Source organism: Hesperophylax consimilis, chromosome 8 (genome assembly GCF_061612785.1).
Source record: "Hesperophylax consimilis isolate HC1 chromosome 8, BYU_Hcon_1.0, whole genome shotgun sequence".
NCBI lineage: Eukaryota > Metazoa > Arthropoda > Insecta > Trichoptera > Limnephilidae > Hesperophylax > Hesperophylax consimilis.
The window spans coordinates 9,931,487-9,945,560 of record NC_142843.1 but is presented as its reverse complement, the minus strand read 5'-3'; the positions used below and the strand labels follow the sequence as shown (position 1 = coordinate 9,945,560).

At 36.2% G+C, this 14,074-nt stretch overlaps 1 protein-coding gene across 1 annotated transcript in view; it reads left to right on the top strand.

Moving 5' to 3' along the window:
• Window positions 1–14,074, top strand: part of Tbc1d8-9 (TBC1 domain family member 8/9) — a 47,363-nt gene that overhangs the window by 31,130 nt on the left and 2,159 nt on the right. Inside the window, exons 15-18 of the mRNA XM_089634858.1 lie at window positions 3,703–3,911; window positions 5,513–5,670; window positions 6,100–6,336; window positions 13,244–13,362. Of these exons, the coding sequence (XP_089490984.1) occupies window positions 3,703–3,911; window positions 5,513–5,670; window positions 6,100–6,336; window positions 13,244–13,362 (723 nt within the window). The remainder of the gene's footprint in view (window positions 1–3,702; window positions 3,912–5,512; window positions 5,671–6,099; window positions 6,337–13,243; window positions 13,363–14,074) is intronic.

The window sequence follows — 14,074 nt, the reverse complement described above, 5'->3', positions numbered from 1 at the left end:
GTACTAACGCCATCCGTTGACAAAAATGTAAACTAAAGGACTAAAAGGCGCGAAGAGGCGCACTTGGTTATCGATCTTTTTTTATGAAATAAAATTTTATTTTTGAGAAATTCTTGTAGATGTCAGCATCGTGATAGTTCTACAAATGTCCAAGTGAGCAAGAAATACATTTATGACGAAAGAGAGCGGGAATATCGGCCGTCAAAGTTGCCGTATCAACTGTTGATACAGCCGCGTGTGAGTATAGACTTTTTGCCGTAACAACAGTTGATACGGCCGCGTGCAAAGAGTTAATAAATATTTAAAAAATTACGTAAAAACGTGAGGATAATTTTGAACATTTAAAAGAATGCTCGATTGTTGTGAACTCCTGGACTTATCTAGGCGTACCTAAATGAACAACTAGATGGACATTAACATATAAAACATTTATAAACATTGACCGGTCAGTGGTTGAGTGGGCATAGCGCTTGGGTCTCACCCGAGCGTCCCGTGTTCGATTCCTCGGCTGGCTAAGTCCTCCATCACAACACAAGCAACATTTTCGGCTTTCTGTGGTGGTAGTAGGAGATTTTCAAACATTGTTGGGTTATTCGTAACCCAGGAATGTTTGTCTTTCTTTTTAAAATAAAAAAAAAAAATATATCTCATTCCAATTATGTTTTGCATTCCCAATACAAAGTTTACATAGTTTACAAAGTTTACATAGTTTACATAACAAATTTTAAACAATATGAACGTAGATGTGATCTGAAACTTTCACTTCAATTATATAGTAATTTATTTTTGGGGTATTATGCCGTGTTGCGCTACCTGTTTCTTTAGCCAACCTTTCGGACAGCATTGCAGTGTCCATCATCTGCCCTGATGATGTTTCGGACAGCATTACAGTGTCCACATCTGCCCTAATGATGTTTCGGACAGCATTACAGTGTCCATCATCTGCCCTGATGATGTTTCGGACAGCATTACAGTGTCCACATCTGCCCTGATGATGTTTCGGACAGCATTACAGTGTCCACATCTGCCCTGATGATGTTTCGGACAGCATTACAGTGTCCACATCTGCCCTGATGATGGACACCTTAATGCTGTCCGAAACGTTGGCAATTGCTGCTGCACAAATAACCAGTCACTTTAATTCAAATAAATTATTCGCTAATCGTCAATCTGCATACAGAAAGTTCCACTCAACCGAAACCGGACTACTTCGTATGCTATCAGACATAACTCTTGCCGTAGAGTCAGGTAAGTTATCACTTATCTCACTCCTAGACATGAGTTCAGCGTTTGACACGATTGATCACGAATTCCTCATTAGGAGATTAGAGGAAACATTTGGTTTGAATTCTGTATATCCTATCTATCCAATCGCTTACAAGCCTTGAAGGTTGGAAATAAATTGTCTAACTTCACAACACTTTCTTCAGGGGTACCCCAGGGATCTGTTTTGGGTCCACCTCTCTTCATCCTTTTTACAAATGATGTCGACAAAATAATCAAGTCATTAGGTCTCTTATCTCACTGCTACGCTGATGATCAGCAAGTTTATTTGTACTGCCCTCCAAATGAAAGCAATAGTCCCAAGATCCGTATAACTAAATGTCTAGAAGCAATAACTCGTTGGATGTCTTCAAACAAGCTGAAGCTGAATCCATCTAAGACTGAGTTTCTCTGGGCGACCACAAACAAACATCAACATTTCACAGACGATTCACCCACCTATTTCTATTTTCGGCAGCGATATCATCTCAAAAACAACAGACAAACTTCTCGATGTCAATTTAGATTCAGATTTTTCGTTTAAAAGTCAAATAAATAGGACTGTAAGCACCGGTTTTTTTCACCTAAGACAACTCAAGTCTGTCGGAAGAAACCTTCCTATAGAAGCAACAAAACTACTCATCAACTCTTACATAGTCTCACGTCTCGGCATTTATGCCAGCCTTCCAAAATATCAAATTGACAAACTTCAATCAGTGTTTAATGCAGCAGCATGGCTCATAACCGGGGTTTCTAAATATTCGCACATTTCAGAACACCTTCGTAACCTTCACTGGCTCAAGTGCCCTGAAAGAATCCAGTACAAATTGCTGGATGGAGTTTAAATCCATCAATGAAATGACCCCACCCTACATCTCTGAACAGAACTGAACAGACCAGAAAACACTGGTCTGAGGCAGTCAACTCTTAGATCAGCAACATCATCAGCTGTAGGCAGACTGATGGAACCTAAGCGCAAGCCAAATACTAAGTTTGGTGATTTCGCTTTCGGAGCATCTGGGCCGAAGGCTTGGAATAAACTTCCTCCGGAACTAAGATCCATAACAAGTCCAACAGAATTCAGCTCTAAACTAAAAACTTACCTTTTAACCTCTCGGACAAAGACTATTATTTACTTTGTGTTCCTTTGCGAACTGTCAAAACGTGAAAATTTTTGTGATATTTACGAGTTTTGTTAAAAGCTTCACAACTCACGTTTTGGGAAACGTAGCCTCATTCTAAAAAATGTTTTGGAAAGATTATGAAATTCACTATCGTATTGTATTGTTATACGTAAATATTTGCGTTTCTAAATATACATTTTCTGAAAACGTCAAAAATATGTAAAAATCGCTGACCATTATTTCAAAGCTGTGAAAAATGTACTTTTTTCTGAGTATCATAAAGAAATAACACTTTATATATTGAAGAAATATAATTAAAAACTATTAGTCACCTCAAAATATTAACCGTCCAAACTAAAATATTTTTAATAAATTATTTAGAAACGCAATAAATTATGAACGAACAAGATGACAGATCCAATCGACTTAGATAATGCACCTCTACACTCCATAGATATTCTTGAATACAGACGCGTAGCGTTATTCATTATCGATACTCTGTTTTTTAAATCATGGCAATCCGTATACTAGTGATGGAAATAAATCGATTTTTGTAAAATCTCGCGCGTTTACGTGAAAAGACTTGACCGCTATTATCATATTTACGTCTTTTGACGTTCTAATGTTCTGAGTGGTTTAAGCTCTATATACCCTTAAATTAAATATTCCATTCCTGAGAGAAAGTCCAATTATTTCCAATTTTCCAATTATGTCCTAAATCCTGTAACTAAATTTCGCAAATAAAAAATTTGTTAATGTTAATTGAGTGTTAATCTTAAGTGACCTACCAGGCAAGTATGGTACTGTATATTATCTCCATATATAGTTAATAATAACATAGATCATTGTAGGAATGTATTATATATTTGTACAGCGCCCTTGAGGTGATTTTTCACAAAAACGGCGCTATATAAATTATCCAATTATTATTATTATTAAAGAAGAATGTATCGCAACACGGATAATACCACAAAAATAAATTACTGTGATATGAACGTACATACTTGAAAATGATTTTTATCTTATCGAATTTCAAAGGCCTTATGTACCAACTACATATTTCTATCTAGTTTATAAATTATTGTAACAACAATTTAATACATTTTTATTATAAATATTTTATTGATATTGGCTTAACTATTTGTATCTTGCGTATTTATATTTTGTGTATTTTTATTATTATGTTCATCGTAATTTATCAAATGGTAAATAATGTTTTTATCAAATATAAAAGAGATGTAAAATCCATCTAGGCTTTTACATGGTACATGGTATGATAAAATAAATTTAAAAATAAGATTATTTTTATTCCCAGCTATCAGACATACAAGGGTCCGGTGTGGTGAGTGTCCGGGAGGCCGTGCGATGGGCCGGGCTGGGGGCGAGGGCCGGGGCTCCCCGCCGCGCACGGGCCCTGTTCTGCCTGCACTCACCCCCCGTGCTGCTCACTTCCGAGCTGCGGGCCACCGTGGAGCTGCCCACCGGAGAGGAAGTGGCCACCGACGCCGTGGACTTCTTCGAGAAGTAAATTTCATTGTTAATGTAGTAATATAACTATCCATCCATAATCCAGAGAAGACTGTCTGACTTATTTCATTTACCATTTATTAGTGTTGAATACTCGGTATCGCCCAAACGGATTTGACACCTTAATTGGGTAAATATACAGAAAGGGATACTGTTAATATACACATTAATATTTCGTTAAAAAAGCAATGGATCTTTTTTCATGCCATGCTTTCACATTACAGTATTAAAATAGTTTATTTGAGCTAGTTTTTTAATTATTTTTATTATTAAACCCAGACTAGGATCATAGTTTCTTTTTTTGGTTTATTTTTTCTTTAAAAGAAAGACAAACATTCCCGGGTTACGAATATCCTGACAATATTTGAAAATCTCCTACTACCACCACAGTAAGCGGAAAATGTTGCTTGTGTTGTGATGGAGGACTTAGCCAGCCGAGGAATTGAACACACTATGGCTGGGTGGGACCCAAACGCGATGTCAACTCAGCCACCGACGTTTGAAACGGCAATAGCCAAGTAGTTTCACTTTTTACTTCCCTGTCTAGAGGTTTTAAGTGATTAAGGGGGTATTTCACTATGTCGGGCTAAATATCTGACTAGCTATCCGTTGGCTGGCTTTAAAGATCAGAATAACTTCGTTATTCAACGGCGACCGTTTCACCATTGTTTCGACCTTCCGGATAGATAACACTCGAAATAGTCTGGCAACATCGCAAAATGTTTGCAGTTACTCCATCTACTGCCACGGCTGTCATGCGTCACAGTCCGCACACCGCGAAGTGTGCATTTGTTTGGTTATGTTATGTTGATTATCAGGTCATTTTAGATAGATTCGTGTCGAATTAATACATCATTTCTTATTTTGAACACAATCAAATAATTCAGGATGGATCATACAAGCATTCAACAAAATTCGACTCACTTCTCAGCTGTCAAACTCGGAATGTTTTGACGCCATCTTTGATTCGAGGAATAGCGCCTAACGTGAAGTTCGAGCACTGATTAGTCAAATCGAACTTTAACCCGAGCGTTAGCGTTATTCAGATATAGTGAAAACGAAAAAATGACTAATCCGCGGATTAGTGCTTAGTCAGAACATAATCAGAGATAGTGAAATACCCCCTTAGAACTGTTGGTTTACCAACATCTGGCTTTTTTCTTCTTTTGCACTTAAGTCATCTTCCCCTCCTTCCTTCAACCTCACAAAATCTGATTTAAAGTATTTCATTAATTATTAATATTATTACGTTAATGTCTACCGTTTTATTCGGTACACATTCGCTCCGCTTGCTAACAGAAGTGGTGCCATCTATAATTTTTAAAGAGAACTGTTGAAAATGTTATAGTACATAATAATATTTACTTCCTATTATTAATACTCAGTTGTACCGATTCTCGACATGACCTAACTCATTTATTTGATGCACTTGATCGCTCCTATTCTAATTTCTCCATTTACTTGTGCTTCATATATTTTCCTAAAATATAATGTTATTGTGTTATTGTCACCAATGTATTGGTGTTTTTTATATATGTAAATAATTTTAGCATTTTTTTACACTATCTTTAAATTAAATTATAATTGATGTTTGTCAGCATGGAAACCCCCGGCACCCCCCTGGAATCACCCCTGTTGGACCCGTTGGCCCCGCAGAACCCTTCGCTACACCGCTCCATCAGCGACGTGGCCTGCTCCTCGGGAGACATGGACAAGTCTGTGGGCAGCGCCTCCGCAACCAGTAACATCCGCACCGGTAACTATCTAATGCGCCTTCACATTTACATGGCCTTACAAACAAGAATATAGTAAAAAAGGGAGATGAACCATAAACCATGATTATTATGAAACCGCACTCGTGGAAGTGTCGCCAATATCGTTCACCCATACTACTACAAATTTACGTGACACCATGACTTTGTTTCCATCTGCACACCAACCTCATAACATGACTCCGCCACTTTGATATTCCGTGCAGTTTGGTCTTCGCTCGGCGACAGTCGACGTGATTCCACATCTACCTAACCAAACTTTAAATTTGATCAAACACTGGTGAGCCGAGAATGGGTAGTAACAAGGATTATTTTCTTTAAATAGCAAATGGCCTTAAAAACAACTACAGCCAGTGATTCAAAAAGCTCTTGAAAAGCGAAAAATCTTTTTACAAAACCATTTTTATTTGAAGGAATGAACGAGTGTTGGGAGGTGCGTTCCATCTCCTCGCTGCGCTCCATCGCCCTGGGCTCTGAGGGAGGCACGGGCCCCCCCACGCCAGGTGGGAGCGCCCCCCCGAAGGTGCCACGCGCACCCCTTGTGCTGCCGCAGTCGCACTTCATCGAACTGTGGAAGCTGCTGCACGAGCTGGTTCAGGCACAGCCACCGCCCCAGGACATGGAGCTTCAGGAAGAGGTGGTCAAAGTCGGTGAGTGGGGTTTTCACTGGAAACTTCTAAATCTATTTCTGTAATGTCTGAAACAGATTAAGATCAAGCTAAATTTATAATTTAGATTTTGGATAAATGATACTAGGATAAGCAAACAAGGTAGAGAGATGGAGCTTGTCCAGAGGCAAGAATTTGAATTTTTTAATGATAATACTGCACAAGAGTTCCAACTGCTCCCAACCTTCTGGAGCCAGTGAAACTATGGCATCCCAATCAAAGGTATTAGGAAGAGAATGAAATGTGGAAGAGGAAGGTGGGGATGTACTTGGCTATTCATATTTGGTCACCAAACACGGATAAAGCCATTTCAAGCAATGTTTCAATTCTGAATTTTGGTCTTTCATCAGGGTAATACTGCCAGTATTTTCCACTCTGGAATGTGTCCATACATTAAACAGGTGAAATTAACCCCCTAGCAACTGATTGTTTTAAAATTTGACCTAAGAAATTCCAGGTTCAGGCTTAATTTACTCGAAAACGAAGGCTCAAATCAATAAAAGTTGTTCCACAAAATCAACTCCAAATGTGATGTGGATTCAATAGTTTTCCCCCAAGACAATTATTGTTATTAGGTAAAGTATTTTTAAGAATATTATTTTTCACAAGATACCCAATGGCAATCAAATGAAGCGACACCGCTACATAAATTCGATTCGCTACAGATTCCTACCGACCTCCGTGCGTGTCACACGTGATATCAATACTACATATTAATTAATGTACTATCAATCGGGTTTTTTATTATACTATTTCAATTTTAATCTAGTTATGTAGTACAGCAATTGTGCGTGGTCTTAGAACAATCTAACACATGAAATAATAATATCAGTGCAAATAATTAAATAATTCACCAAAGTGACCGTGTCTTCACAATCTACCCACTATCAATAACATCAAAATGTCAATCGAGGAGCTGAACGAAAAATTTATTATAACAATGAGCGATTTCGAAAAAAGACTGAACACGGCATTAAATAAACCCGGCAACTCGCAAACTGACTTTAAGAAGATCCATGATGATTTTGCGGCCTTCAAGGTTAAGATTACTGCTGATTTGTGCGCCCTTCAGGAGGATGTGACCAGACTGGAGCTTCGTGTGGATGCAATTGACGCAGCTTCCAGGAACCATGTTCTTCTCCTGCACGGTGTTAAAGAATCACCATCTGAAGACACCCGCTCCCTGATGAGCAATGTGTTGACCGGTCTAGGATGCCCCGACGACGCCATCAAGGGCATCGAGTGCGCCAAGAGACTGGGTCGTGCCTTGCCCAATAAGACCAGGCCCATCCTGCTTCAGTTCCTGCGCCAGTCCGATCGTCGATCCGTGTGGGAAAGAAAAAAGGGTCTGAAAAACTCTGCTCTCCTCTTAACAGAGTCGCTCACTCCCATACGGCAGAAGTTATTCTCCAAGGTCCGTTCGGTCTTTACACCATTCAAATGCTGGACCAGTGATGGAACCATCGTCGTTCTCCTTCCGGATGGCAGCAAGCGCGCCATCAACTCCCAAAAGCAGCTGGATATCGTGACCGCCCTCTTGACGAGGGCCAAGGCTCTTAACCCAGCAGCTCCTCCAGTTAACAAGTCCACCGGCGCCGTGCCCGATTCCGATTCCATTGCTGGTTCTGTTAATGATGACTCCAGACCGATCGGTCTGCGTTCCAGAACCAATAAACATAAATAATTCTTCAAACTTAGCAAAAATACCTTGTGGCATCATTATCGGTTTTGTTAAAAGTCGGTTACTAAAAATAATAATAAAAAGTGATTTATTTTTTGATAATATAAATAATAATCTCTAAAACTACGTTATTAAAAACATATTTTGCTCGAATGGTGAATAGTTTGAATTATCAACAAGTACGTAGGTACATATATAATATACTTAACTTACATTATCGCATTATAACTTATCCTACATATTATAACTTTATTAGTAATCTGCCCACAAACCATAATAACAAACATCTTATGAATACCTATGTAGTACCCGCTCGCCATACACTTTATTATTATTCAATTCAGCCTGCAAAAATATTATACACATTTAGAAACGCCCGTATTATAATACTCATGCAGGCAAATTATCGCAATACCGCGCATCTTACAGTTGTTCATACATACTTACAATTAGGCTACTGGTAGCGTGTGTACTTCACGACCTTTATGTATTTACAATTTCGACGATATTGTGTGCCTTTATCTCATTGTGTACCTATATCTCATGTACCTATGCTCAAAATGCAGTGATACTATTACTACTGTTTATTATTCATGTTTATCTTATGTTTTCCATGTATATCATGTTAATAATACTATAACATTGTATATCTTTCATGTACATATCTATCTACAATGCTACTAATAGATATTGTCTATATTTCAAGAATGCCTACTAACAATAATCCTGATACTATTGATACGGTCTCTACTTTATTTTATTCGTATACTTACAAGCTATAATCAAGCTGCTCATATTATTTCCTGTATTTATAACCATATTTTAAGATCATTCACACGATCTGCATTTTTCTTTTAATTTTAACTTACCGTTGTATATCATGTTAATAATACTATAACATTGTATATCTTTCATGTACATATCTATCTATAATGCTACTAATAGACATTGTCTATATTTCAAGAATGCCTACTAACAATAATCCTGATACTGTTGATACGGTCTCTACTTTATTATATTCGTATACTTACAAGCTATAAGCAATCTGTTCATATTATTTCATCTATTTAAAACCATATTTTAAGATCATTCGCACGATCTGCATTTTTCTTTTAATTTTAACTTACCGTTGATAATTAATTTAAACTTAATTTTAACTTATGTTACTATTTTTATTTTTATGTTTATTTTTATTTTTATTTTTATTCTTATTTTTATTTCCTTTTTTGTTTATACCTAGTTATCTTATAAATTTTGCTAAAATAGTCTGTTTTGTCTTCAATATTAAATTTAGTATATTTACAATAAGGAATGTATATATTACCCAATATAGAAGATACACTCCTACACTCTCCTTACCCATCTTTATCTCGCTATCCCCCCTCCTCCTGTACTTGATGCTCACTTTTGTACATTATTCTATCAATTTAATATCGTACATGTCATTCATAATACACTACTCTTCAGTTATACTCATATATTATAACCGAATTGTACCCAACTATTACTCAACTAAATTACAATGTTAAATATTATATACCAAAACTGTAGAGGACTACGAACTAAAACTGAGATTTTTCACAATAATATTCTTTTGAATGACGATTGCTTCATTTTCGGTATATCTGAGTCTTGGCTTATTGATTCTATTTTAGATCCGGAACTGGCACCAACTGAATTTTACAGTATTTTTAGACGGGATAGGACAAATAACATTACAATTAATAGCATTAATACCCAATCAGATTCTCGTCGAGGCGGTGGAGTCATGATCATAACTCATAACAATCTTAACGCATACCCTCGCGAAGACTTGGTCTGTAATGCTGAATGCATCTGGGTAACTATTCCCCTGTCTAACTATACTTCAAAACGTACCATCCATGTTTCTTGTCTATACTTACCACAGGGACATAAATATGAAAATGCTCTCAGTTCATTCCTTTGTTTGCTTGCTAACGTCAAAGATCAAAACCCAGATGATATTATTCTCGTAATTGGAGACTTTAATATGCCCACCATAACATGGAAACCACAAGATAAAAATTCACACTTAACACCTGAAAATTTAAATTCAATTACTTCCTTACTTACTGACACAATCCATTACTCTGAACTGAACCAATACAATTCCATCGAAAATACCAATAAACGTATACTAGATTTAGTTATCTGTAATGAGGAATGCCTTGTATCTCAAGCATACAACCCTCTTGTCAAAGAGGATTTACACCATCCATCGCTCAAAATCATACTACAATTAGACACACTTCCAACTATCAATGCTCCACCAAAAGAAATTTATCGGTATGATAAAGCTGATTATGATTTAATAAACCAACACCTGTCTAAAACAGACTGGTCTTTTACTCACGATAATGCTGACGTTGACGAAGCAATTTATACTTTTTATGACATTTTAAATAACACCATTAACCAGTTTGTCCCTAAACGTTTCATCAAAAAGAAAAAATTTCCCAACTGGTACTCACCTCCCCTAATCAAAATTATAAATGAGAAACAAAGACTACACAAAAAATGGAAATCAAGTAATAATCCAGTAGATTACATAGAGTTTTCTATCAAACGAATACAACAAAAACACTTACAGAAACATTGTTACACCCAATATATAAATTCAGTTGAGTCTAGTATTCCAACTAACAATAAAAGTCTCTGGAATTACGCTAAGAACAAAAATAGGACAAATGGCATACCACAAATCATGAACCTAAAAGACGAGTCAGGCACCGGTGCTCATCAAGTGTGCCAACTGTTCTGTAAACACTTCCAATCTACTTACGTAAGCGATGAGGGCACGGATGATCCCAGTAATATAGATAATTCCACCTGCGTTAATAATGTTAACCCGATCGGGGACGTACAAATAAACAACTCATTGGTCAATAAATACTTGAATGAATTGGATGTTACAAAGGGTGCGGGCAGTGATGGTATCTCGCCATATTTTATCTCAAAATGTGCCAAAAATCTTGCATTTCCTTTAACTAACTTATTTAACATGTCTTTAAAAAAAGGAATATTTCCTACAAAATTCAAAGAAGCCATTATAATCCCCATCCATAAAACTGGCTCAAAAAGTAACATTGCAAACTATCGCCCAATCTCAATACTCACAGTATTTAGTAAACTCTTTGAGCGCATTGTGTACGATCAAATTTATATATCTATTGTCCGCAGCATACAAAATCAACAACATGGCTTTTTACAAAAAAGGTCAGTAATAACAAACTTAGTCAACTTTACTGAATACTTAACAAGCAATATGGATAATGGACACCAAGTAGATGTTATCTACACAGATTACTCGAAAGCTTTCGATAAAGTTAACCACTCTATCCTCATTAAAAAATTACACCAATTAGGAATCCATGGCGACTTACTTCGGTGGCTAACTTCATATCTGCAGAAAAGACTACAGTGCGTATCAGTTGAGGGAACTAAGTCTAGTTTCTTAACTGTGCCCTCTGGCGTACCGCAGGGTTCCCATCTGGGACCATTACTGTTTAATGTATATATATTTGATATTTATAAATGTTTTTTACATGCTAACTACCTTGCATATGCAGATGACAAAAAAATATACTTAGTAATCAAATCTATCAATGACTGCATAAAACTTCAAGAAGACCTAAATCGTCTTTTTGCATACTGTAAATTAAACAAATTAATCATAAACATTTCTAAGTGCAACAAATTATCTTTTACGCGCAACAAAAATAAAATTTATTTTAATTATAACTTTCATGATACACATATCAATGAAATAGAATCAATCCGTGACCTTGGGGTAGTACTGGATGTAAAACTAAATTTTATCAAACACATTAACGAAGTAATCAACAAAGCCAATAAAATGTTGGGATTTATAATTCGCATATCTAAACCTTTTCGCAATATTAAAACCATGTATTCCCTTTACACCACGTATATCCGCCCCCACTTAGAATACGGCACACTAATTTGGGCACCGTTCTACCAATGCCATATTGACAGAATCGAAAGTGTGCAAAACAAATTTTTTAAACACATAAATTATAAATTTAAATTACTCTTTGCAAATAACACCGAATCCTTAAAATTTCACAACTTTACTCCACTTCAAACACGTAGATTAATATCTGATCAAATATTTTTATACAAAATTCTGAATAACGGCCTGGACTCTCCAGAACTCGTAAATTATTTAAGAATTCGCATACCTACAAGGCCAACCAGACAAAACCATTTTTTTCATTTGCCCGCGTGCAGAACCAACCTTAGAAAAAATTCTCCAATCCCCCGTATATGCGCGCAATATAACACGCAATTTAACAATATCGATATTCTTAATAATACTCTTGTGAAATACCGAAACGAAGTCAAGCGCACGACCACAAATATTAATTAAATTAATGTACAGTAATAGAAAAGGTACAACATGAGCGTCTCCTGTCCCCATCCCATCTTCCTCTGCCTCTTGCCCTTTCCTATTCCTTCTTCCTTCTAATATATTTATATGATTTTTTTGTTAATTTCATTTTCAGTTAATGGTTATAACCAATTACAATTTTGTATTATATCACATTAACCAACATTAGCATAAGAAACTATTTTGGCTTACCTCATATTTAACCTCTTGTATAAATTATCCTGTATAAAATTGCTGTTTGTTTCTTACAATAAATAAATAAATAAATAAATGGACTGTAAAAATTTGATTTACGAGAAATTAACGTAGGGTGTTTTGCTGGGTTTGAAGGAACAGTATGGGAGACGGAAATGAATTCTTACCTATGTAGTTCTTGTCTCATGTGAAATCCACAGTTGCTTGCAAGTAATAGTCCAAACAACACTGCATGCAATAACGCATTCAATAACGAGCTTATTTACCATTAAGCGACAATAAAAATGGTTAGAATCCACAACATTCAAGTATAAGATTTTTAGCAGTAACACAATGAACACGGTGTATCTAACGACAAGATTTCGAATGGCTAAGTTAAAATAATTACAATGGGACTACAACGACGAAGCATGTATCTGTCTTCTTTCTTCTTACTTAATGTAAGTAGGGCTCCACAAGGGAATGGAGTGAAAGACGAAAAGGGATGTCAATATTGAGGAAAATAACCAGTATGAAGCAATAATCCTAAAGCCGTTTCAACAATAAACACAAGCATTTAACATTATTTTTTTTATTTTCAGGAACGGAATTGCTCCAGATGGGGGACATGAGACGCTATTGGAACCTGGGGCGAGAAGAATCTGTGGAGAGTTCCGAGCCTGCGTCAGCTAATCAGGACATTCCTGAACTTCTCACTCCGGTATTTTTTGTTTGTTATTAATTCATCTTACAGATTCCCGATTTTATGAACTTATTTTATGATTATTTTCTGAATAACCTCGATCTGATTTCTTATTTGTTTCATGTGTTGTAATGTTATTCTGTCAAACGCATTATAGTCCCGTCAGTGGGGGTTTTGCCTTGCAAAAGCTGGTCTAAAAGATAATTTGATTTTATATTGTAAAGGTTGGTACCTACCCTGATAAAAAAATCCAAGATTTCCACCCCAGTGATGGCTGCCAATTTGTATGAAAGATTGCAAAATCATTTTTTTTTTTCAAATAATTCCGCAACGGTTGACCCTACGGCAAAGTTGCTCAAGACAAACAAAAAGAAGATAAAATTTCTTACATTTTATTTCTAGGTGTTACATATAACGAGTTACAGCGGCGGAAAGATGATTTTTTTTTCAAAAAATCATCAACTATTCCATTTTTCTTATTTTATTTTATTATCTCTGGCTATTTATTACATAATTTTAATAATTTTGTGAACTCGTTTACCGTCGCGAGGAGAAGAGTATATGAAGCTTTTTTTAAATTTTGGAATCCACAGATGTTCCAGTTTCGCAAACAGGTCGAAATAGCGCTGGGGCCGCGCAGAAGGCGGGGAGTTAAATGTATACATTTATTTGATTATCAATTATTGTATTTAAAATTGTTTCTAGTTACAATCTACATTATAAAAATCAC